This window comes from Artemia franciscana, chromosome 14 (genome assembly GCF_032884065.1).
Source record: "Artemia franciscana chromosome 14, ASM3288406v1, whole genome shotgun sequence".
Taxonomy (NCBI): domain Eukaryota; kingdom Metazoa; phylum Arthropoda; class Branchiopoda; order Anostraca; family Artemiidae; genus Artemia; species Artemia franciscana.
Window position 1 is genome coordinate 37,011,220 of NC_088876.1, and position 27,236 is coordinate 37,038,455.

At 34.7% G+C, this 27,236-nt stretch overlaps 2 protein-coding genes across 5 annotated transcripts in view; one reads left to right on the top strand and one right to left on the bottom strand.

The window, feature by feature from the left end:
- Positions 1-27,236, top strand: part of LOC136035673 (tRNA modification GTPase GTPBP3, mitochondrial-like) — a 287,196-nt gene that overhangs the window by 76,978 nt on the left and 182,982 nt on the right. The window lies entirely within an intron of this gene.
- LOC136035665 (cilia- and flagella-associated protein 20) lies at positions 4,739-26,250 on the bottom strand. Of its 3 annotated transcripts, none has more exons than XM_065717577.1 (2): positions 26,178-26,250; positions 4,739-5,451 (listed from the first exon to the last, which is right to left on the bottom strand). In XM_065717577.1, exon 2 carries the CDS (start codon positions 5,441-5,443, stop codon positions 4,859-4,861), a length of 585 nt encoding a protein of 194 aa, XP_065573649.1. In that variant the 5' UTR covers positions 5,444-5,451; positions 26,178-26,250; the 3' UTR covers positions 4,739-4,858. The 3 variants fall into 3 exon arrangements, with proteins under 3 accessions (XP_065573649.1, XP_065573647.1, XP_065573650.1); XM_065717575.1 differs by lacking the exon at positions 26,178-26,250 and adding an exon at positions 15,470-15,551; XM_065717578.1 differs by lacking the exon at positions 26,178-26,250 and adding an exon at positions 10,706-10,763.

The following is a 27,236-nucleotide window of genomic DNA, read 5'->3' on the forward strand; positions in this document are numbered from 1 at the left end:
GTCTCAAAGCTCTTATTTTAAATCCTGACCAGATCTGGTGACATTGGGGGAAGTTTGGGGTCGGGAAACCTAAAATGATGGGAAACGCTTAGATTGGAGGGATTGGGATGAAACTTGGTTGGAAAAATAAGCAGAAGTCTTGCATACGTGATTTACATAATTGGAACGGATCCGCTCAATTGCGGGGGGGGGGGGTAATTCTGAAAAATAAGAAAAATGACGTATTTTTAACTTACGAAGGAGTGATCGGATCTTCATGAAACTTCATATTTAGAAGGACCTCATAACTCCGATATCTTATTTTAAATCTCAACCGGATCAAGCGTAATTGGGGGGGCAGTTGGGGGGACTGGAAATCTTAGAAAATACTTAAAGCGGTGAGATCAGGATGAAACTGGATGGGAAGAGTAGAAACCTGTCTAAGATACGTGACTGACATAACTGGACCGGATCTGCTCTCTTTGGTGGAATTGGGGGGGGGGGTAATATTGAAAATTGAGGTATTTGTAACTTACGAAAGGGTGACCAGATCTTAATGAAATTTGATATTTAGAAGGATCTTGTGCTTTAAAGTTCTAATTTCAAATTCCGACCAGATCCTTTGACATTCGGGGGAGTTGGAGGGGGGAACCGGAATTCTTGGAAAACATGAAAATTGGAGTATTTATATCTTACGAATAGATGATCGGATCGTAATGAAATTTGATTTTTAGAAGGAATTCATGTCTCAGAGCTCTTATTTCAAATCCCGACCAGATCTTTTGACATTGTGGGGATTTTAAGGGGGAAATCTTGGAAAAACACTTTGAGTGTAGGAATCGGGATGAAGCTTGGTGGATAGAATAAACAAATGTCCTTGATACGTGATTGACAAAATCGTACTGGATTCGCTCTCTTTGGGGGAGTTGGGGGGAGGGGTTCAGTGATTTGGCGAGTTCGGTGCTTCTGGACGTGCTAGGGCGATGAAAATTGGTTGGCGTGTCAGGCAGCTGCACAATTTGACTTGATAAAGTCGTTTTCCCAGATTCGACCAGCTGGGGGGCAAAAGGGAGAGGAAAAATTAGAAAAAATTAGGTATTTATAACTTACGAGTGGGTGATCGGATCTTAATGAATTTTGATATTTAGAAGGACTTTGTGACTCAGAGCTCTTATTTTAAATCTTGACAGGCATTAAGCCTCTTATTCTCCTTTTTAAATCAATCTATTGATTCATAGAATTTTGTTAGAGCTCATACCATATGATCTCTTGGCTCTTAGCTCTTCTCGCCTCGTCACAAGTGCCATATGAGCTCTTAGCTCTTGTTTAGAGTTTTGTTTACTATTGAACCGGGTCGCTCCTTGCTACAGTTCGTTACCACGAACTGTTTGATAATTTAACATAGTTCTAGTCATCCACTTAAAATCAGTACACAATAACTTACTAGTCAAAAAATAATAAATATCAAACAGATCGTGGTAACGAACTGTAATAAGGAGCGACTCAGCTCAATAGTAAACGGAAGTCTAAAAAACGGAATTTTGAGGCTAATAGATACATCAAAAGAATAAGATTTTTATGCTGATTTTAAATGTATAAGTTTCATCAGATTTAGTCTTTGTCATCAAAAGTTACGAGCCTGAGAAAATTTGCCTTGTTTGGATAATAGGGGGAAACAACCCCTAAAAGTTATAGGATCTTAACGAAAATCACACCATCGCATTCAGCGTATACGAGAACCCTCCTGTAGCAGTTATCTACACCCCACTCTTTGCGCTAAAGCTTGACCCTTTCTCGCAACTCTACTTCTTAAAACAATAAAAACTTTAGTGTAAAGAGCGGGGCGTTGAGGAGGGGACAGCTCCTTTCATATACGGGGTAATTTCTGTTCGTTTTAAGTTCTAATGTCGCTCCTTACTTTCAGTTGAAAAACTTATTGTTTTGTTTTTTTTTATTTAATTTCTGAACATTTTTGAATTGATGCATGATTTGATTTTACCTCTCCGCACATTAATAATTAAAACGAAATTTGCATGTTAATTTTGTTTTGGCTTAATGCTTTTCTAATAGTTTTGATAGGAAAATTTTGAGAAAAAAGGGGTAGGGGAGGAGACCTAGTTGCCCCCCAATTTTTGGGTGACTTAAAAAGGCAACTAGAACTTCTAATTTTTTTACGATCGTTTTTGTTAGTAATAAATATATATAACTTACGAACTAACTTACGTAACGAGCTTCTATATTCGGTATATTTTTATTACGTATATTAGAGGGTTCGCCCCCTCGTCAATACCTTGCTCTTTACATTAAAGCTTAAATTTTATCCCAATTCTTTGAGAACGAGCGCTGAATCACAAAGGTCGTAGAATAAATAGTTGAAATTACAAAAAAAACGCTTTAGTGTAAAGAGCGAGGTATTTAGGAGGAGATGGACCTCCTCGTATGCGTAAATTCCTGTTCCTTTTAAATTTTAATTCTGCTCCTTACATCCAGTTGAAAAAAAAAATTTCGTAATAATTTTTCATTGTTTTTTTTTAAAGAATCCTAGAAAATCCTGCACCCCCTTCATGGAAGGTCTCTTCCCCCGTGATAAATTCTCTATGGAAAGATCATCCCACGTGACCCCCTCTCCTCGAACCCCCAACAAGAAATAATCCCCCTGAAGCGTCTATACACTTCCCAATAGCATTACTATGTTTGTAACTTGCAGCCCCTCTCCGGGGACTGTGGGGGAGTAAGTAACCTCCAAAGACATAGTTAATAGGTTTTCCGACTATGCTGAACAAAATGGATATCTCAAATTTTGATCTGTTGACTTCGGGAAAAATGAGCCTGGCAGGGGTCGCTTGGTCACTTTTTTTTGCTCACTTAAAAAGGGCACTGGAAGTTCTAATTTCCGTTAGAATGAGCCCTTTTTTAGAATGAGCCCTTTTGCAACATTCTAGGACCACTTGGTCAATGCGATTGCCCCTGGGGAAAAGAAAAAAAAAAACAACAAATAAACACGCACCCGTGATCGGTCTTCTGGCAAAAAAAAATACAAAATTCCATATTTTTGTAGATAGGAGCTTGAAACTTCGACAGGAGGGCTCTCTGATACCCTGAATGTGATGGTGTGATTTTTGTTAAGATACTATGACATTCAGAAGGTGTTTCCCCCTATTTTCCAAAATGAGGCTATTTTTCTCAGGCTTGTACCTTTTGATAGGTAAGAATTAATTTGATGAAACTTATATATTTAAAATCAGTATAAAAATCCGATTCTTTTGAAGTATTTATTGATATCAAAATTCCGTAGTTCGTGGTAACGAACTGTAGTAAGGAGCGACCCGGCTCAATAGTAACCAAAACTCTGAAAAAATTGAATTTTGATACCAATAGCTACATCAAAAGAATCGCATTTTAATGCCGATTTTAAATATAGAAGTTTTTATCAAGTTTAGTCTTACCCATCAAAAGTTACAAGCCTGAGAAAATTCAAAAATCACACCATCAGATTCAGCGTATCAGAGAACCCTACTGTAGAAGTTTCAAGCTCCTATCTACAAAAATGTGGAATTTTATATTTTTTGCTAGAAGGCAGATCACGGATGCGTGTTTATTTGTTTTTTTCCCCGGGGGTGATCGTACCGACCCAGTTGTCCTAGAATGTTGCGAGAGGGCTCATTCTAATGGAAATGAAAAGTTCTAGTGCTTTAGGAATAATTTAATTATTCCTCTGCGGAGAGCCAAAATCGAAACATGCATTGATTCGAAAACGTTCAGAAATTAAAAAAAAAACAAGTTTTTTAAATGAAAGTAAGGGGCGACATTAAAACTTAAAACGAACAGAAATTACTCCGTATATGAAAGGGGCTTTTCCTTTTCAACGCCCCGCTCTTTACGCAAAAAGTTTTTACCGTTTTAAAATGTAGAGTTAAGAGAAAGAGTCAAGCTTTAGCGTACAGAGCGGGGCGTTGAGAAGGAAAAGCCCCTTTCATATACGGAGTAATTTCTGTTCGTTTTAAGTTTTAATGTCGCTCCTTACTTTCATTTAAAAAACTTGTTTTTTTAAATTACTGAAGAAAGGAAGCTCCTCGAAATGTCCGTTTTTGTTGCGTGCAGTATTTTTGTTGGCCATACAAAACCCCATTCACGTTTTTTTATTCTGTTCTGTTTTTGTAATGGCAGACCAATGTTGGCTACGAAATTGTCATATTCATTGATTTAGTTAACAGATTTCAAAATATTGAGTTTAAAAAAAAAAACAAGGGATTCAATAGTATGAGGATAAGAGGAAAAAAGGTATGAAGTATGAAGATAGGAGGAAGACCAGGCGCGTAATTTTCTATAGAACAGGGGGTCAACTGCCTTCCCCAAACCCCAGTTTGCCCCTCCTCCCAGCTGAAATTTAGCGTCTTCAGAAATCTTGTCAAAACTAAGCCATGCAATATTTTTCAAGCACCCACAGAAACGGATCAGCCTTCTTTAGTATACATTTACCTTTATGGTACTATATGACTCATTTCTTAATTTTTCATTCGATCCTTTTTACTTGACTTGGCAAAATCGGCCACTCCCCCCCCCCTCACAAGATTTCGACGAAGTTGCGTCCCTGAAGAAAGACGCCTTGGCCCATTTTGACAGACAAAAATTGCAAAATATAAAAATGAAAATTAAGAGAAATTTTGCAAAGAATTAGAACATGATTCAAGCTTCTATATGACATTTTAACAGAATTCAAAATTCTGAGTCCAAGGTAAAGACAATACTTGATATCAGATTTTCTATCGGAAATACCACTGATTTATTTACAAAATGTGCCAAAATAATAACAAAATAACAAAAATCGATGCATCTGGCTTTTTACCATTTGTAGCGTCATATAGCATTTTCTAAACTGTCAGACAGCTTTCCCTTTGTTCTGAACAGGAAGATACAGTTTGAATTCAGCAGGAAGTTCTTCTTCTGAATACAGCCTGTCTGAAAAATATATTCGCCGTACTCGACAATTAGCATGGATTTGGACGCGCAGCGTTTCCACATAATTGGTGCCATACGCTCTTCTCGTAAAGTCAGCTAAATTAAACTGGATTTGATTCCAACCTTCATCTAACCTCATTGGCATAGTACAAATAAAAGGCTTAACTCTAGTCGTCGACTGATAATTGCTAGCTCTGAAGCGACGACGCACATTTTTATCATCTAAAATCTGCACCTCGAAAGTAAAATATTTTTTCAAATTCTTCACAATCATCACTAAATATGGCAATTTGATTCCGAGGGTTAACTTTGGATCAGCAGGGCATACGATATAAGTGGTGCTTACATTACTTCCAACTATTTCTAAAACGAGGGACTGAATATCATTATCGGTGATTCGCTTAATATGTCCATTTTTTACTTTTTTATCCCATATTTCAAGAGGCTTGCTTCCAATGCTGTATAAAATTGATAAAAACCCAGATTGAAACGTGTTTTTGAACATTTCCTTTCCTGGAAAAGAAGATAAATTATAATCTGGATCGAAACTAAGTATGTTGGACAGATTTAGACAACCATCTTCTACTTCACATTAAAATTGTAATTTAACTGAAGACCTTTCTTTGCCGTCCAATTGTTAACTAATAATGTTAGCTAACAGCTTTACTTAAAATGGCGGAAACAGAATTGTTTTGCTAGCTAATAATTAGCTAAATATAATATTATATATATAATGTTATATATACATATATATATATATATATATATATATATATATATATATATATATATATATAATATATATATATATATATATATATATATATATATATATATATATATATATATATATAGCCCACAGCCCATAGTATATATATATATATATAGCCCCACAGCCCATATATATATATATATATATATATATATATATAATATATATATATATATATATATATATATATATATATATATATATATATATATATATATATATATATATATATATAGCCCACAGCCCATAGTAGCCGAAAGCTTCAAACGTATCAAACAGTTCGTGGTAACGAACTTTGGTAAGGAGCAACCCGACTCAATAGTAACCGAAACTCTAAAAACGGAATTTTGATACCAATATTTACATAGAAAGAATCGCATTTTTGGAGCTGATTTTAAATATGTAAGTTTCATCAAGTTTAGTCTTACTCGTCAAAATTTACGAGCCTGAGAAAATTTGCCTTATTTTAGAAAACAGGGGAAACACCCCCCTCCTCTAAAAGTCATAAAATCTGAACGGAAATCACACCATCAGATTCAGCGCATCAGAGAACCATACTGTAGAAGTTTCAAGCTCCTATCTACAAAAATGTGGAATTTTGTATTTTTTGCCGGAAGACAGATCAAGGATGCGTGTTTATTTGTTTGTTTTGTTTTTTCCAGGGGTGATCGTATCGACCCAGTGGTATTAGAATGTCGCGAGAGGGCTCATTCTGACGGAAATTAAAAGTTCTAGTGCTCTTTTTAAGTCTGGTAAAACTCAGTTGTTTTTTTTAAACTCAGCTTGTTTTTTCCCAGGGGTGATCTTATCGACCCAAAAGTATTAGAATGTCGCGAGAGGTTTATTAAATAAATATAGAATACAGACCTCGCCCCGCTGTCCGCGGGGCTCATGGACTAATACGCTTCGCTCTATAGGTAATGTTATCTGTAAGCAAACCCACTTTACGCATTTTTAGTTTGGCCCATGGAGGAGGAGGGTCAACCAGAAATGTATGCGCTTCTAGGATTAGCTAATTCTATTACATTTCTAAGTGCTCTAAACTAGAAATTATGCTGCTTCGCAACATAGTTTCCAGTTTAGAGCGCTTGGAAAGAAACTAAACATTTACTTAAATATGCAGCTAAAATTATTTGAATGTCATTCAGTTTTCTAAAAATCTTTATATAAATAAAAGGAAAAAAAAATCTATTCTGTCTTATTTCTATCTGCCTATCTGTCTTCCTTTTATTTCGATCTGTCTCCTGTCTTGTTTCTATTTACCTACCTGTCTTGCTTTTATTTCAACCTTTTTCATTTCTATTTATCTTCGGTCTTATTTCTACCTGCCAACCTGTCTTCTTTTAATTTCATCCTTTTATTTCTATCTGTCTTCTGTCTTATTTCTATCTGCTTTCATTTATTTCATCCTTTTATTTTTATCTTTCTTATTTATATCTACCTACTACCTTTCTTTTATTTCATCTTACTTTTCATTATTTCAGTTTTACATCAAAGTGGCATTAAATAAAAAAAAAATAGCCAAGAGCTCATATGGGACTTGTGACGAGGTCGGAAGAGCCAAGAGCTTCTTCCCACTAAGTTTCATTACGATCCCTCCACTCTAAGCGTTTTCCAAGATTTCCAGTTTCCACCTCCAACTCCCCCCCTCCCAATGTCACCGAATCCGGTCGAGATTTAAAATAAGGCTCTGAGACACGAGGTCCTTCTAAATATCAAATTTCATTAAGATATGACAACCCGTGTGTAAGTTAAAAATACCTAAATTTTCTATTTTTTCCGAATTAACTGTCATTCCACTCCCCCCCCCAGATGGTCAAATCGGGTAAGCGACTATTTCTAATTTAATCTGGTCTGGTCCCTGATACGCCTGTCAACTTTCAGCGATCGCTATATTGATCACGTATCTAGTTTAGGATCTTCTTCATGTAAAAACTGGGGTGGTCCAGGATTCGAATCTGAGACATCTCGCACCCTAAGCGAGAATCATACCCCTATGCCACAAGCCATAATTAAAAAAACAATAATTTGTTTTACTCGGCAAATAAAATTATTTTCAACTATCTTGTTCGCTCGCTCCCCTACCCCCCCCCCCAGAGGGTTGAATCAGAGAAGAGACTATTTCTAATTTAATACCGTCTGGTCCCTGATACGCCGGCAAAGTTTCATCGTCCTAGCTTATCTGGAAGTTCCCAAAAGCAGAAAAGCAAAGGACCGACAGACAGACCGACAGAAATTGCGATCGCTATATGTCCCTTGGTAAATACCAAGTGCCATAAAAATAATTAACCACTAAATAAAAATCATTTCGTTCGAGTCAGTTTTTGTTACATCCGAAAAATCGGGCTGAATTACATTTTCTAGTTATATTGTTGACATGAGAAGGACTTCACTGAATGCGGTTGATTTAAATGGGCGTTGAGTCACCCAGGAATAGGTTAATCAGTAGTTTAGTTGAATGAGGGTTGAATTACATGGAGGTTGCATTGAATTGAATAGACGTTAAGTTGAATGGAGGCTGAAATAAATGGGGGGTTGAGTTGCACGAGGGCTGAATTACACGGAAGTTGTGTTGAATGAGGATTGAGCTGAACAGTGTTGAATTCCATGGATATTGAACTGAGTGAGATTTTAGTCGAATTGGGGTTAATTCGAATGGAAGTTCAGGTAAATAAGAGTTGAATTGCAAGAGGGTTCAGGTAAATGAAAGTTGAGTTGTATGAGGGTTCAGTTGAAAGGGTTTAACTTACACAGGGGTTCAGTTGCACGAAGGTTTAGTTAAAGGGGGCACGCGGCTCAGTTAAAGAAGATTCATTTGCACGGGATTCAGTTGCATGAGGGTTCAGTTGAACGGGGTTGACCCGTACGGAATTTCAATTCCACAAGAGTTCAATTGCAATATACATTCCTGAACGATGAAAGATAATTATTTCAAAACATTGCCATCACAAGCCCCGGAGGGCTAATTTGAAATTCGGGTTTAACACACAAGAACAAGACAAAAAAATAATCAAAAAGCATAAAAACAATGCATTAAAACTAACAAAAGAATGCAAAATTAAGCTGATATAATCATATTCGTCAAAACAATCTAAATAAATCAAATAGTTCTTGGTAGCAAAACGTAAGGAGTTGCTCAACCCAATAGTAACCGAAACTCTAAACCAGTGGTTCCCAACCGATTTTGGGCCATGCCTTACCTAGGTATTTCTAAAATACTGATGCTCCTGTTGTGATATTTAGATTTTATTACTCTCGAGATTTTTATTACTCTAGATTTTCACCTGAAAGAAGCTTAAGTCACCATTAACTTGGCATTTATTTATTTTATTTTTTTTTAGTTGTCTTCTAAGCATATTTATACTAATTTTCTCTAGTAAAATGTATTAATTATACTAAATTTTTGTCTGTATACAGTACCATTTATACAATGCATGACGTTACTGCAATATTATCGTGTATCTTTTTGGCTCTTTAATTGCATGTCAATGTGACTTCATTCATATGAACCTGTGAAACATGTGATAACTTAGCTATGAATTGCACCAACGTGACATGATGCACGTATAAATGGATCCACTATTTACAGATATATCCATTCTTCGAGCCAGAATTGTAACATTACTCACAGTCTTTTAGAGAATGGCCTAAACTTTCATACAAAATATGAAACATGTTCTATTTTCGCATTATTTGTTTTCGTCTATTTTCAAAACATATTTTAATCTAAAAAGAAATACAAAACATGCTTCAAAATCAAAATGTAAATAAAGCTGAATGTCGGCTGAATCACTTACAAAATGAGGCTGAATGAAAGCTGAATATCAGCTGAATCACTTACAAAATAAGCTGAATCACTTGCAAAATATGAAAACGGTTCTATCCTCGTATTGTTCGTCTATTTCCAAAACATTTTTTTTTAATGTAGTTGGGTATGTCAATAAAGCTGAAGGCTGAATAACTTACAAAATATGGAAACTGCTTCATTTTTTTAAAACAAAATTTCGTTTATCTCCATGATATTTTTCAAAAACATGTTTCGTAAAAAATAAAGCTGAATAACTTACAAATATGACACCCGCTCCATTTTTGCATTTTTTTTCTTTCATCTTAATTTTTTTTTTCAAAAACAAAATTCGGTATGTAAATAAAGCTGAAAGCTCAATAACTTACGAAATATAAAAACTGCTCTATTTTTACATATTTTTTCGTCTATTTCCAAAATATTTTTCCATTTAAAAGAAATGCAAAGCAAGTTTCAAAAGCATAATTCGACATGTAGATAAAGTTGAATCTCAGCTATTAAACAATAATAATAAAAAATTATTGAAAAATTATATAGAAAATATTATAAAGAATTATATAGGATATTATATAGAAAATTATGTATTATATAGAAAATATAGAAAAATTATAAATTATAAAAATAATACGAAAATTGGCGCCTTAAACTGCAGTATTAAAACAGCCGGAATGGAGAAGTGTAACAGACCAGAAACTTTAAAAGTGAACATACACCCAAAACAAAAAACTCAAGGAACAAAACAGCTGAAATCGAGCGGTTCTTAATTTCCTTTGATTCTGAAGATTAGGGCACCCCCATATGCGTGAAACAAATTTCTGCTGCGGGGAGGGGTCTTTGAAAGAATTAAAAATGATTTCGGTGCGGTTGCTTAATGTTGTAAGCGAGATTAAAGATAAAATGCCGTAGCCTATTCTAGAGCGGGTACAATATAGTGTTATTAAATGAGTGGCCGTCCTTACAAAAAACAATGGGGGGCTTTGCCTTAAATACTTCCAGGTGGGGGGGATTACCCTGGATCCGGTGCAATCTATAAAATTAATTTTCAAATTATAACTTATAATTCCTATTCAGTCGGAAAGAGTGATGGTCCGAAAACAGCTAGATTGTAAAAAAAAATAGTTGATAAAATAAATAAATAAAATAAGAATAAAAAAATAAACAGAGAAAATAAATATAGGAGAGTCAAGTACACTGATAGAAATCGGTCCAAAGTAAGTAAGTCACTGACAAGTGTCTTGCAACAACTAAGAATCAAAACACAAGGGAATTTTAATTTATGAACGAATAAAAGACACTAAACGTAGCCACAGCAACCAAGAATTTCGTTTCTTTTGTAACCACGACAACCAATTTCCTTCTATACCCTGGCTGGCTTTTATATATATACATATGTACATCCTGAAAATGAAGTTTGTTATATCGTTTAACGCCATAGTAACCAGAATTCAACAAATTTGTGTTTTTGCATTCCAACAATTACCAACACAAAATTAAGCGTTCACGCGACGTTCTAATTATCGAAAACAAATATTAAGGTTTGTTTTAATTGGTCAATAAATCACAAAACGGAAATTGTATGGCTGAAAACGGATTCATCGAATCCATTATAAGTCATTATTGTCCTTTTGAATACACACAACAAAAATAGGAGGATGGCCTAGCCCATGGGAAATATATTAAGTTTGGGAGCATGGATTTCTGTATGTATAAACTCACCCCCCCCCAGCTATAAATAAGCTTTAAATACAGGTGTAAGGTTGACATGGTGCGAATAAATTTCGTAATTTCCAAGCATATAAAATGTAAATTTTCGTAACACATTATGGAAAAATCTATTTGGTCGAAAATATATTTATACACTTATATTTGTATTTTATCTATATTAATATATTTATATTTTAATATATTATATCTTAAATTAATATTAAATTAATGTAATTATATTAATTTAGTGAATTTTAAATTAATATTAAATTAATATAAATATATTTTACATTAATATAACATTATATTACATTTTAAATCACTATATTTATATTTTAAATATATTTAAAATATAAAACTAATGCATTATTTGTAACACATTACCGTGCAGAAAAACAGCCTTGGCCAGGACCAGGGGCATGTAATATGCATATTTACTCTCTTTAAACAAGCAACTGTGTATGTATATTATTTATGTATTTATGATTTTTCTCGAAACCGGCTCCATATTTTTTGAAAAATGTATGGCCTGGGATTTCCGGGCCTGCAAAAAACAATCTAGATAGGTCACGAATAAAAATTCATTTGGAGCCTTATTTTTCGGAAAGAAATTTGTGCGAGTTACGTCATATTTACTGGCCCATTTCAGGAACATAAATTACATCATTCCCCCCTCCCACACACACACACACACAGGAGTGGTCATATCGCTTTTAGTATCTAGAACGCATGCAAAAGTTACAGAAGATGATAAACGGCTCTAATCAGCAAAGGAAAAGACATGGAACAATAAACAGCAAAAATCACATTGAATTGCAAAGGAGAACGTTGCAAAACGAAGCCTACTGTTACAAAACAAAGCAAAATCACAATAGAATGGGGGAACGTGCTGGTTTGGCAGGCGTGAGCATTTGAAGGATAAACAGAAAGAAGGAATTGAAGTCGCGCCAGAATTACTTAATTCAATTGAATTGCAGATTTCCCCCCTAGAATGAAGAGGTGTTATTTTAGCGTAAGCAACGATACACAGGAAGGAGACAATGAATCCATGCCTGAATTTCTTAACCACCCTGGAAGTTATTTTGGGGTTAGTGAAGGATAAACAGGAAAGAGGAATTGGGTTCATCCGAAGAAAAAATTCATGTGTGTGACGTCGCATTTATCAAACAGTTCGTGGTAACGAACTGTAGTAAGGAGCGACCTGGCTCAATAGTAGACGAAACTCTAAAAATCGGAATTTTGATGCTAAAAGATACATCAAAAGAATTAGATTTTCATTCTAATTTTAAATATATAAGTTTCATCAAATTTAATCTCTGCAGTCAAAAGTAACGAGCCTGAGAAAATTTACCTTATTTTGGAAAATAGGGAGAAACACCTCTTAAAAGTCATAGAATCTTAACGAAAATCACACCATTGCATTCAGCATATAAGAGAACCCTGTAGCAAAAACTTGAAGCTCCTATCTACAAAAATGTGGAATTTCGTATTTTTTGCCAGAAGACAGATCACGAATGCGTGTTTATTTGTTTGTTTGTTTTTTTCCAGGGGTGATCGTATCGACCAAGTGGTCATAGAATGTTGCAAGAGGGCTCATTCTAACGTAAATGAAAATTTCCAGTGCTTTTTTTAAGTGACCAAAAATTGGAGGGCACCTAGGCCCCCTCCCACGCTCATTTTATCCCAAAGTCAACGGATCAAAAGTTTGAGATAGTCATTCTGTTCAGCAGAATTTTTTTTCTTTTTCCCAGGGGTCATCGTATCGACCAAGTGGTCCTAAAATGTCGCAAGAGGGCTCATTCTAATGGAAATGAAAAGTTCTAGTGCCCTTTTTAAGTAACCGAAAAAATTGGAGGGCAGTTTTTTTAATTGAAAAAACTTAAAACGAACAGAAATTACTCTGTATATGAAATGGGTTTTCCCCTCCGCAATCCCTCGCTCTTTACGCTCAAGTTTGACTCTTTGCCACAATTCTAATTTTTAAAACAATTAAAATTTTAGCGTAAAGAGCGAGGGGTTGCGGAGGGGAAAACCCATTTCATATACAGAGTAATTTCTGTTCGTTTTAAGTTTTAATGTCGCTCCTTACTTTCAGTTAAAAAAACTAGGTTTTTTCATTTAATATACATTCAAAGAGCGAAAACTAAATCATTTTCCCTAGGGGTGGTCGTATCTCTTTTTGTATCTATGACGCATGCAAAATTACAAAAAATGACAAATGACTCCAAACAGCTAAAGAAAAAGGCATGGAACAAGAAACAGCAAAATCACATTGCAGACGAAAATGTTGCACAACAAAATCTGCGGTTAGAAGACAAAGCAAAATTACAATGAAATGAAGGAACGTGTTAGTTTAGCGTGTGGGAGTCTGTGAAGGATAAGCAGGAAGGAGGGATTTATTTCTCTATGACACGTGCAAAATAACACAAGATGACAAATACCTGAAGACCAAGATGACTGATCAGATAGAAACAAGCATGGCATAAAAAACAGCAAAATAACACTGGATTGCAACGAAAACGTAGCTTAAAACTAATGAGTAACACAATAATGACGCTGCATAATTTAGATATTTCAGAAATTACAGTGAAATAACGAGCGTATTATTTTAGAGTCTGTAAAGGATGAACAATAAGGAGGAATTAAATTTACATTAGAATTTCCAATGCGTAATTTAGCATATCTATATACATTTCAAGAGCATAAATTGCGTCATTGTCTCCCAGGAGCGGTCGTATCGTTTTCAGTATCAACAAAAGAGGACAAATGATTCTGAACAACTAAACAAAAAGACATGGAACAAGGTAAATAACGACGAAGACCACACTGCTTTTCCATTACAAACAACAAAAACAATAGGGAATTTCTCAAGACATTGGGAAACAAATTAGAATAAATATTTCGGCCCTATGTCCAAGGGCCGTCCTCAGCAATACAAAAATATATAATTTTATCATGTTGTAGGTTGTTTCTTCTTATATATTTTTGTATTGCTGAGGACGGCCCTTGGGCAAAGGGCCGAAGTATTCATTCTAATTTGTTTCCCACTATCTTGAGAAATTCCCTATTGTTTCTTCTTGTTTCTGTTGTTTGTCATGGAACAAGGAACAGAAAAAATCACATTAAATTGCAAGGGAAAACATTACGCAACAAAATCTGGTGCTAGAAGACAAAGCAAAATCACGATGAAATAAAGAGACGTGTTCCTTTAGCGTGCACGAGTCTGTGAAGGATAAACAGGAAGGAGGAATTGCATTCACAACAAAATTACTTCTCAATTTAAATTGCAAATTTTTCACCCAAGAATAAAGAAGTGTTATTTAAACATAAATGCAAATTTTTCACCCAAGAATACAGAAGTGTTATTTAAGCATCAGCAAAAATGCACTGGAAGGATAAAATGAGTTCATGGCTGAATTTCTTAGCCACCCTGGAATGGAAAGAAGTTATCTCGGCATCTGTGAAGGACAAATAAAAGCTGAATTTAATTCATATGAATTCACGTTAGAATTTCTCCATTCGGCTGAAATTGCTTCTTTGCCACCTATAACTTGAAACCAACGAGTAAAACGATGATTATATCAATGTGTAATCTAGAAATTTCAGAGGGCATAGGGACAGAAATATTCCCGGTTCTTACTGAATAATATAAAAACGTAGGTAAGCACAAAAATTACACTAGGTACAAGCTAAGAAAAAAGTTTTTCTCGGTTCAATGACATCATGTGAAATTACAAATGATTTTGGATGGATCCAAGCAGCTAAAGCAAAAAGCATGGGAAAAATTTGAGGTAATGATGCACCAAAATGAATCACAAACAAGATCCGCGGGTAGAAGACATACAATAACAAGCATCACAACAAATCTCAAATGAAAATAATGAACAACAAAATCTGTAGTTTGAAGCAAAGCAACAGGGATGATCACATCAAATCACAAATGAAATCTGCAGTTAGAAGAAAAGCAACAGTGACAATCACAATAATTCCCAGGAGGAAACAAACCTCACAAAATGGATGATTCTTTGATGCATGAACAAGACTGGAAGAATTGAATTCAAACCAGAATTTTTTAATTCAGTTGAAATGGCTGATTTGAAACCTTGTGACTTAAAACTGTAGAATTATGCAGTGATTACTCTAACAAGTAATAAGAGATTCAAATATATACAAGCCTGTTGTGTGATTGCTGGGGCCCTGAACAAAGCCTGGTCTTCCAGTACTATATAATATACATGTGTGTCTATTACCTTTTCAACCAACAACAACAGTATTATATTCCCCTCAGCCCGCCAAAAACAGCACGAACATCTATTTAATCTTTCAAGAATATGCAAGAATAAAACAGATTAGGCTGCATGTAAACAGGGTATGATTAGTCAAATTCCACCAAAGTCTGCTTTAATTTGTCATAGACATAGCTCAAACAATTTTTTTAAGTAAAGGGTAAATAAAGAATATATTTTTTATTCAATAAAACTGACAACATCTTAAAAGATAATTATTCCACATTAAACTAACATTTTACTCAGATATAATGTGAAACATATTTGATCATGCAGAAAAGCACCATTAATCAATTTGACAGCGGGTAGGCATGTAACATTTATTTGTTTTCACTGCCTTGTTTTTTTACAAAGGTATTCAGGATTTTCAAGGAGCTGGGGTTTGCTCTTTTGACAACCAAATAATAAAAATAGTTTTTAATTGAGTGCAGTGGGGTTTGTCATTGTTAAGTCACAAACTGACACTCTGTACCAGTGCTGTAAAGGACTGTAATGCTGTAAAAGTGCTGTAAATATGTAATGGCAGCACAAAATTCTGTAAAAATTATATGGAAGGATTATCAGCTTCTTTTTTAAAATTGGCTCACTCCCAAGGATCATGAAACCAGACTACTTTCTGGAAGTAAACCCCTTTTCCCTTATGTAATCTTCTTGTATCTGTTCAGTAAAACTCTAGATTAAGATTATTCCTAACTCAGAAACCAAGTTAGTTGAGTCAATTAAATGATGTTAGTTGAGTCAATTAAATCAAAATTTCTGGAATTAATCTAGGGCCTAGAATATGCACGATGGAGGTGTTTTAAGCTACTATGCCAGGGATGTTTTGAGGGGTCTAGACGTTTACCCCCCCCCCCCTCGTGGAAATGATCCCACCCAGAAAATACCCCTCGTGGCTTGCTGGTCTTCAATCATTTTTTACTTATAAAAAAAGACTGAACTCTCAATTTCTGATGTAATGAGCATCCTCCAAGGTTTCTGCGATTTTAGTTTCAAAAAATATAGTTCAATGTCTTCAAACATCAGGGTGCTTTAGGGAGGAAGGGGGCAGAAATAGATAACTGGGGCATCATTGAGTCTATTGGCCTATTCCTGAAAGTCACACTTACCTACCTAAACCAGTTTCCAAGATAGCAAAAAGCATGTTATCTAGAATTTAGCCATATACTGTTCAGATCTAAAAAGCTAGATCCCCTCAAACAAAATTAATTTAAAAAGTTCAGAAATTAAATAAATAAAAAAACAGTTTTTTTTAACTGCAAGTAAGGGCGACATTAGAACTTCAAACGAACAGAAATTATTCCGTATATGAAAGAGGTCGTCCCCTCCTCAACGCCTCGCTCTTTACGCTAAAGTTTTAATTGTTTTAAAAATTAGAATTGTGGCAAAGAGCCAAACTTTAGCGTAAAGAGCGAGAGATTGAGGAGGGGAAAACCCATTTAATATACGGAGTAATTTCTGTTCGTTTTAAGTTTTAATGTCGCTCCTTACTTTCAGTTAAAAAAACTAGTTTTTCTATTTAATTTCTGAACGTTTTTGAATTAATGCATGTTTGATTTTGGCTCTCCGCGCATAAATTATTAAAATGAAATTTGCATACTAATTCTCTTTTTGGCTAAATGGCTTTCTCTTAATTTTGATCATACGATTTTGAGAAATAACCGGTGGGGTAGGAGGCGTAGTTGCCCTCCAATTTTTCGATAACTTAAAAAGGTAACTAGAACTTTTAATTTTTAACGAACGTTTTTATTAGTAAAAAATATGCGTAACTTAAAGAATTAACTTACGTAACTTATATTTTTATTATGTATATGAGGGTGTTTGTCCCCTCGTTAATACCTCGCTCTTTATACTAAATCTTAAGTTTTGTCCCAATTCTTTAAGAACCCCTGAATCAGAAAGGCCGTAGAATAAGTAGTTGAAATTACCAAAAATACTTTAGCATAAAGAGCGATATATTTATCTCCTCCTAAATACCTCACTCTTTATGCTAAAGTATTTTTAAAACCCCTCATATGCTTAATAATCTACTCCTTAAAGTTTGAAAGTTTAATCAGCATTAAAGTTTTAATGCTAGTCCTTACTTTCAATTGAAAAAACTTTTTCATGTTTGTTTTTTCATTGTTTTTTTTTATAGTAATGCTAGAAAATCCTGCGCCCTTTTCATTGAGTTTCTCTTCCCTCATGACATATTCCTCCATGGAAAGATCCTCCCACATAGCCCCCTCCCCTCAACTCAACCCCCCAAACCAAAAAAAATCCCCCTGAAAACGTCTGTACACTTCCCAATAACTATTACTGTATGTAAACACTGGTCAAAGTTTGTAACTTGCAGCCCCTCCCCCAGGGACTGTGGGGAGTAAGTCATCCCCAAAGACATAATTATTATGGTTTTCGACTATGCGAAACAAAATGGCTATCTCAAAATTTTGATCCGTTGACGTTGGAAAAAATGAGCCTGGGAGGGGGCCTAGGTGCCCTCCAATTTCTTTGGTCACTTAAAAAGGACACTAGAACCTTTCATTTACATTAGAATGAGTCCTCTTGCAACATCCTAGGACCACTCGGTCGATACGATGACCCCTGGGAAAAAGAAAAAAACAAAAAAAACAAATAGCCTAAACATGCACCCGTGATTTGTCTTCTGGCAAAAAATACGGAATTCCGCATTTCTGTAGATAGGAGCTTGAAATTTTTGCTATAGGGTTCTCTGATACCCTGAATGCGATGGTGTGATTTTCGTTAAGATTCTATGACTTTTAAGGGGTGTTTCCTCCAATTTTTCCAAAATAAGGTAAATTTTCTCAGGCTCGTAACTTTTGATGACAAAGACTAAATCTGATGAAACTTATATATTTAAAATCAGCATGAAAATCCGATTCTTTTGATGTATCTTTTAGCATCAAAATTCCGATTTTTAGAGTTTCGTTTACTATTGAGCCGGGTCGCTCCTTATACTATATATCCTTTATACTATATCCTTTGACTATATATAAGCATTTGGGAATACGGGATGATATGCAGTTAAACCGAAAGTGATTCTTAAAATCCAACAAAAGACAAGTATGTAGAAAAATAGTTTCCTAATTTAACACAGCAGCAACTTTAATTGTAGGCTATAGTGTTTTCTTTGAAGGAACATAGACTTTTATCCAAGAATTGATATATTGCCTATGTTAGAATCTTTTATCTAAAAAAGATTCTATTTCTAAAAATAAAATAGAATAGATAAATATTTTCATCTTAAATATCTAAGACATTTTCATCCAAAAATTGACATATTGCCTATGTTAGAATCTTTTATCTAAAAAAGCTGTTAATAGTATTTTCCAAATAGCAACAATAAAACTTAAAACAAACACAAATCATTCTGTATATAAGAGGGGCTGCCCCTTCCTCAACTTTTGCTCTTTGTGCTTAAGTTTGAATTTTATCATAATTCTTGTGTTATTGAGAATACTCAAACACAGGGGCTGTTGAATTTGAATGAGATGTATATTTTAAAGAACTTCAAGCCTTTAACATAAAGAACAAGGGTTGATGAAGGGGCAGCCACCCTCATTTATAGAATAATTTTTTGTTCAATTGATGTTTTAATGTTGCTCCCTGGTTTCAGTTGAATTTTTTTTTTCAATTATTAAAAGAGTAATTCCATTTGATCTTTCCAAATAAACACTTTTTCCAAATATACTGGGAGTTATTATTTCGCTTTTGCCTATCACCCCTGCTGGTCTCAGAAATAGCCTACTCCTAGTCACACCCAGTTCTCAGACAGTGTCCAACCTTAGACAAATATTTGGGTCAAAATTTGTTCATCATAAATATAAACGACATGCTCTTAATCTTAGACATAATGTGTATAGTTTCAAAAAGCAGGGATTGGCTGATAGGAACAAGCTAGTTGGGATTAGCTGACAACAATGGTATGTCTCAATAATTTTATGAAAAGCTAATTGTGGTGCGAGAGCAACACTTTGGTTTTGTCCCGGTTTTTTTTTTCCTATGCCGCCGATGTTGGCTTATTCCTGAAAACTGGTAAGGGTCTAACCTGTGCGGTTTTTACGAAAAGTGTGGACCTCAAGCCGGATTGATGAATATGGCATTACATTTTGGAAAGCTCTGCAGAACTCTTGCCTGGGGCCAAAAAGGATGGTTTTTGCTTGTCCACGAGCCAGAGTCTATGGTGTGCCAAGTGAAGTGGAGTTATGTAGCCTATGTCAGAGAGGAGTATCTGAAGTTGTGCAGCCAAGCTTTCGTTTCATCAAACCATGATTCTGCTTTCGAGTGGAAAGCTCCGTTCTAGCAGGCAAGTTGACAAGCACCACTTTCAAATTGAAGATGGACTAAAATCATTAAGTGTTAAATATAGGCGGCAGTTACCCGGCCCCATAGCCAATATATCTTCTTTGAGTGATACATAGAAAAATTAGATATAGAAATTAATATTGAAATAAATAGCAAAAAAGCGGCATTTTCCCAAGGGTCCAAAAGTGCTGCCATGATTTTGTCTGGGTTTATCATTTGTTTTTTCGGACTTGGGATTGAGGTAGAGAAATATTATCAGATTTACCTCTTAAACTTTAAAAGTTCTGTCATTGCTAAAGAAATTGGAGCTTATCCTTTGCTCCTTTCTAATTGGTGAGGTTAGAAAGTTGGCCTACAGCAAAAAAAAATCAACTTTTGAACTAAGATAGATAGAATTTTTTTTTCCGACGGCAATCGATAGCTCTCGATGAGCTGATCAAAGTATATGTCATCCATTTTTTGTACAAAAATCCCTTCATAAGATATACTAGTTTGAAAGTTACAAAGGGTTGACAACTTCAGTAGTAGGGTACACTGAAACCAAAAATAAGCCGACCAATTGTGAGACATGTAGGGGACTTGTAAGGAAAGGTTGGCTGTTAGCTCATAATCATCTTCGGCAGTGAGGGGTTTGCAAATTTTGCTATTTGGTGAACCTATTATTTTAGTGATTTTAATGATAATACCGAGTTGGTTCCAGTGGTAAGACATGTAAGGGACTTGTAAGTAATAATCGTCTGTTAGGCTACAATCATCTTTAGTGAAGAGGGGTTTGTAACTTTTGCTAGTTGGTGTAGCCTACCCATGCTCACTGTATCCTAGAATTAAGTGTTTACACAACAGGTATAAACAATAACATAAAACAGTGAGGTAGTTTCGTAATAATTAATAGTGTCATCTATGGTATTTTGATCCTGAAAAGTTACGGATAGCTTTATAATACCAACGAGATTATATAAGATATATTGTTCCAAGTCTTGATCTGTCATGGTGTCTACAATTGAAAAGGATAAAGTTCAACTGGCTGCAAAGTCAATTAGTCCCTTCTTTCAATATTCTTCTGTTATTGTTTTTTCCACGCTGAGGAATAGCCTTTGATCATGTGATTACTGATCGCTTTCTTCTTTGAATATAACGTTTTAAAAGCTTCGATAGGCTGACAACTTCAGCGTTTAACCAATAGCAAAGAAACAAAACCAAAGTGTTGCTCTCACAAAATTTTATTTGGCGAAGCCGGACAGGTTGCCGCAACACTTCACGTTGCTCAGGCAACGTAGGTCTAGTTATAGTCTGCTTCACATTAAGAGAAGTTTCAGGGAATTTAACCTTCAAACTTTTATGACACTATACAAGACAATAGTATGCCCAGTGGCAGAATACTGTTTCCAACATGGACACATGACTTGCAGCAAATTGAAAAGGTTCAACATTGGGCATCAACATTTGTGCCATATTTGAGTGATTTTCCATTTTCTGCAATTTTTGGGACTTCCTGCAGTTTTGACAGGACAGGATTGACCAGATCAATATGTTCTTTATTATGAAGGGTGCTGATAATGTGGATAATATGTAAGGGTGCTGATTTCTCCAAGCTTGGCCATTACTCAACCACTTGACAAATCTTGTATAAACTGTATCAGCTGTGAGTGCACAAGAAAATAAGTCAATGTAGCTTTACTGACCAAGCAACAATACTTTGGAATAGTTTATCTGATACCATGGTTTCTGTGCAAATGGTGTAAACATTTAAGAGTTTAAACTTGTTGAAACTGGGTGCTATGAAAAACAGTTTCTATAATATAGTTAGATATATAGTTGTTTTACCAAAGAATATTTTTTGTTTTGTGTTTTGCAGTGTTGCTGTTGGGCTGTCATTTCTTGTATCTATACTGTGACAAATCTATGGCTTTCTAATGTGTCGAATAAAATACAGCCTAAACTATTTAAATACAATTAATCTGCTTTACAACACTTTTCTTGGACTAAATTTGTTTCAGATTTACTCAGTCTGTGATTTAAATACTTATTTTAACTCTAAGATACTGTGTCCAACATTGGACAGTATTTTCAAAGATTGGGCTCAAGCTTTAAATGCGTGTCAAAGATTAGGATCCTCTATTGACAAATGGTAAGATGTAAGATTTATCTTTTTTGTGTCCTTAAACAGCTCTCTATAATTTTCCAGTGCCTCAATAGCACCGAACAAAAATAAGAGGACATATCACTGCTACCAATGTAAAAAAAGGGATGTTTTCTTGTTGTTCATTGAGTATGTGTGCAATTTTCCTGTATAAGTTTTCAACAATGGTAATTTAAAGGGTGTACTGTTTGCTTTGCTAAGATGTCATTTTCAAATCACATGTAACTAAATGATGCAATGCATGGGATAGTGTGCAGTACAACTGCGAGATTTTGTGCCCTATGATGGGCGCAGGAGCTGAAGGAAGTGGAAGGGGGCACTTTAATATTAACAGAAAAGCTTGCAAAGAATCCAAGCTTATTAAACTCACCACCACCCACCTGAAGTATTTAAAGTAGACTACTGACGTCTGCACCAACTCCTTGCTTGACAGCCTTAGCAAAAGTTGGGCCCACTACTTAATTTATGTTTGTATTTTTAATTATGTTTAATTTATGTTTGTATGTTTAATTATGCTTAATTTATGTTGTATGTTTAATTATGCTTAATTTATGTTTGTATGTTTAATTATGCTTAATTTATGTTATGTTTATTTATATTTGTATGATGTGTGTGGATTGTGTGGATGTTTATGGGTAAAACATTCAAGCTAATCACATTCTTGTTAAAAAAATTTAGACAGATTTAATGGTGAAACAATTCAATTCCTTCACAACAAAGATTCCATAGTAATATAACTGTTGACACACTGATTAATGGTCTGACTGCTGGGTATTTTCCCTAAAATAGTATATTTACCCATTGATTTTCATTGCTTGAGTTATTGCATATGGTACCTATTTGTTAATGGGCATTTGTATTCTAAATTAGAGAATATTCATCTTCTATAGTGTTTCCAATAAAATTCAAGATGAAGGTTACCTTGTTACTTCTGTTACCTTGTCTGTTCACCAAGCACTAGCCTACACTTTTCTAGTGTTTTCTAATGTAAAATTATAGAGTTCAATCTTTGCTACTGTAAATCATAATGGCAATCAATAAAAAGGGCTATATATTTATCTATTAGGTGAGGAGAGGCTAAAGTGACATGATGAGTATTTAAGAATGAGGTAAATAAGTAAATATGAAGTTAAAAATTGGACCTCTTCAAGAGATATACTTGAACAAAAAGAGACATTTTTAGATTGTAAATTTTCTGCTTTTCTCCATGGTTTGGTTTATATTTTGACAATTCATCCTCAACACCCTTTTAATGGTTTCATATGGCCTTAAACTAGGCCCTATATAGAAAAAAGTAACATAACAATTGATTAACACTGATTCAGGTAAAATTCTAGACAAGCTACTTCTGCTCTCTTGGAAAAAGGTTAGGTTAGGAAAATGAAACTTTCAGGGATGGATCTACAGAAAAAAAGTATGTCCTGAAAAGGTATTTTGAAGAATCTACCTCTACTTCTACTCCCTCTAAAGGGCAATAACCTTTAAAAATCATTGTGTTATAATAGTAAAACTTTGCAAAATATATCTTCTGCTTAAAAAGTAAAAGAAAAGTATTTTCAGCTTCAAAATTGTGTTTAATCCCAACTTATGAAGTTTCAAAGACCTAAAAACACAATTCCTAAATTCAGAAAAAAAACCATTGATATGGCTTAAAATTCTACTCAAATAACAGGAATTGCATTTTCAAGGAGCATGTTATTGCATTTTCAAGGAACATGTTAGTTTAGAGTGTGGGAGCCTGTGCAGAATAGACAGGAAGGAGGAATTAATTTTCAGAATCTATGACATATGGGAGCAGATCCAGAATTTTCTTTGGGGGGGAGGGACATAATAGGTTTCCAAAACTAAAACTAGAGAAAAAGATACTGAAAATTAAGGTATAATGTTGTTTTGTCAAAATTCCAATACTTATAGACATTTCAAGACAGCAAATTTCAAAGGCTTAGAAATCAAAAGAGGATTAACATAAAAGCTTGGCAATAATTTCCTGGGATATGTTTCTGTTCCAAGATTTATTACTGTAAGTTTCATTTGCAAATCTAACCCCTTTCAAAGATAAAAAAAAATAGCTTGTCTAGAATCAGGGGCATTGTTTTTTTGGGGGGAGGAAGTGAGAGTTTGGAGGCAGTTGCCACTGTAATAATTTGGAGAAAAATTATTATATAGCTCAAACCCCTTGACTATCCAGATACAGAGCCTTCTTGCCCCCCAACAGAAATGCTAGAGCTATACCCATGTCTAGAATTTTACCCTGACTCAAAAACAGATAAAAGAGAGAAATAAAGAAATATAATTCATCAATACCTGGTGCATATTGTAAAATAAGAATTCCATCTTTTCTTTTGGTTAGATCCTTTATATAGCCCAGGGCTATATGAGACCATTAGATGGGATCTGAGGATAAATTGTCAAAAATACAAACAAAACTAGAAGTGTGAGCATAGAATTAGCAATCCAAAAATATCTCTTTTTGTTCTAGCATGTGTCCTTCTGAAGAGCTTCAGTTTCTGACCTTTACCATTTCTGATTGTTTTGATGTAGTTTTCATAATTTTTTAAGGTCTCTCCCAAATGGTCTAATGGTACTAACTAGGCCTATTACCTCATCAAGGGGAGAGGGGTGGTAGTGGAAACCACAAAACATCTTCCTAGGCCATTATTAATGTTCTTCATGTATTCCTTGAAGTTCTAATGGCCTAGCTCAAGAGCTTTTCTAATTGAAGATTTTACTGTTTTTGGTAAATGTTTAGTTTTGTCATAATGCCAAGTCTAGAGGTACATCCATTTTTAAGCTTTCCAAAATCCATTTTTTAGCTTTCTAAAATCCCCCTTCAACAAACTAAAAATGTATAAAGTGGGCAGGGTTTTGAAGCCAAGGGAAATGCTGGGGTATATGATATGAATGAAATTATATTTTAAATACTATTTCCAGTCATCACTTCTATTTTGTGTATAGTACAAAGTCAAAAGATAATTAAAAAACTTATGCAGCCATTAATGCTAATTATCCACTTTCACTTTCCAGTTGAAACTTTTTAGTGAACCTGTAAATCAGAGCAATTAGTTAAATATTACACTTATGATGCATTGATTTGAAAAAATGCCTTCTGATGCAATGGAGAATATATAGTTTATCAGTTCAAGATTAAAGTTGTTTTAAAAGATTCTTTGGCTGCAGGAAGGCCTTGGTGATACAAATTTGGTTGAATAGTGATTCTTGTGAGTAAAAATTACCTATAGAGCAAAGCAAATTAGTCCATGAGCCTTTGCAGACAGTAGGGCAAGGTCTGTATTCTGACTGGTTAAATTGTTAGTTCATATTTATGACCTACTTTTTGCTTACTCTTTAAGGCTTCAGGCCAAAGAATTATTCAATAAATACAGACTTTACCCACTGCCTGCAGGGCTCATGGACTAATTTGCTTTAGTCTATAGGTAATATTTGCTTGCAAGAATAACTATTCAACCAAATTTGTTTCACCAAGGCATTCCCACAGCCAAAGAATCTTTTAAACCAAATTTAATCTTGAACTGATAAACTGTATAATTTCCATTGCATCAGAAGCCATTTCTTCAAATCTATGCAGCATAAATGTAGGCTAATATTTAACTAATCACTCTGATTCATGGGTTCACTGGCTAGTTTCAACAGGAAAGAGAAAGTGGATAATTAGTATTAATGGATATATCAGTTTTATGATTATCCTTTGACTTAGTACATTACCAATCAAATTACCAGTGACGACTGGAAATAGTATTTTGAATATAATTTCACTGCCATTACACAACCCCAACATTTCCTTTGGCCTGAAAACCCTGGCCACTTTAAACATTCTTAGTTTGGTCATGCAGGAGGAGGTTCAACTAGAAATGGATGGGCTTCTAGAATTAGCCTTTGTAAGTGCTCTAAACTAAACATTTACCCTATTTTTTTTAAGAAGTGCCCTTAGGCTAGAACAGTTTTTCCAAAAAAGGTTTTACATAGCCTACGGTTTTAGACTTATCTGGACCCACTAATGGGATTTTGATGTATTTGCGAGGGCAGCAATCTTTCACTGGCCTGACCCTCCTTGGGATCTAGCCTATTTGCATCCCCAGCCTTCCTTTTGGCCTAAAATCAATTCTGATTAAGTTATGATAGCATTTTCACTTGTTTAACCCATTTTTGCAACATCTTAATCTTATGTTTTGCTCTGGTAGTCATTTATACAACTTAAAAAAAGGAAACTACCAAATTTTTCAAACCGCTACTTCAGAATTCAAATTTTATCGAGTTTAGTCGGATAAATCACGTTGCTGACTATCACGCTACTAAAAAAGATTTTAGGCAAGAAAATAAGAAGCCCTTTTTAGACAATTACTATAACCCATATTCTGGAAGCCATTTCTTCAGCCACAGAATATTCAAGCTGTAAAATCAGCTTTCAAAAAATTTGATGCCTACTCAGTCAACAAGCACTTCCAAGTGTAAGGTTAACGGATAGTAGCTACATTATGAATTCTTGTTCATTGGGAGTGTTCAGGACTTTAACTAAAGTAATTAACTTGACTACAGACAAGTCAATGATGTTCCTGATGATAGCTTTCATAATGACCAAACGCTGAAAGTTTGCTTCTTTGTTAGTGCATGCTTCGTGGGTGTAGAACTGCTTGAATAGTTTACAGTCATTGCTTACTGAGATTAAATAAAAGAAACAAGTAATTCAACTGAAAGTAAAGAGCAACATTAAAACTTGAAACGACAAGAAATTATTGGGTATATCAAGGGGGTTCCTCCTCCACAACACCTCGCTCTTTACATTAAAGTTTCCGAAGGCATAGCTATTGGGCCTTTCAACTATGATGAACAAAATGGCTATCTCAAAATTTTGATCGGACGCTTTTTGAGAAAAAGGGCTGGTGGAGGAGGCTTAGTTGCCCTCCAATATTTTTGGCCACTTAAAAAGGGAACTAGAACTTTTAATTTACGCTCTCTCACGATATTTTAGAACCACTGGTGGAAAACAACAGCAAAAAACAAATAAACACGCATGTAATTTTTCTGCTGGCAAAAAATACAAAAGTCCACATTTTTGCATATAGAAGCTTGAAAACAATAGGGTTCTCTGATACACTGAATCTGATGGCGTGATTTTCATTAAGATTCATGTCTTTTAAGGAGTTTCCCCAAATGAAAATAAGGCAAATCTTCTCAGGCTCGCAACCTCTGATGGGTAAAACTGAACTTAAAGGAACTTATATATTTGAAATCAGTATAAAAATAAGATTCTTATGATATATCTATTGGTAT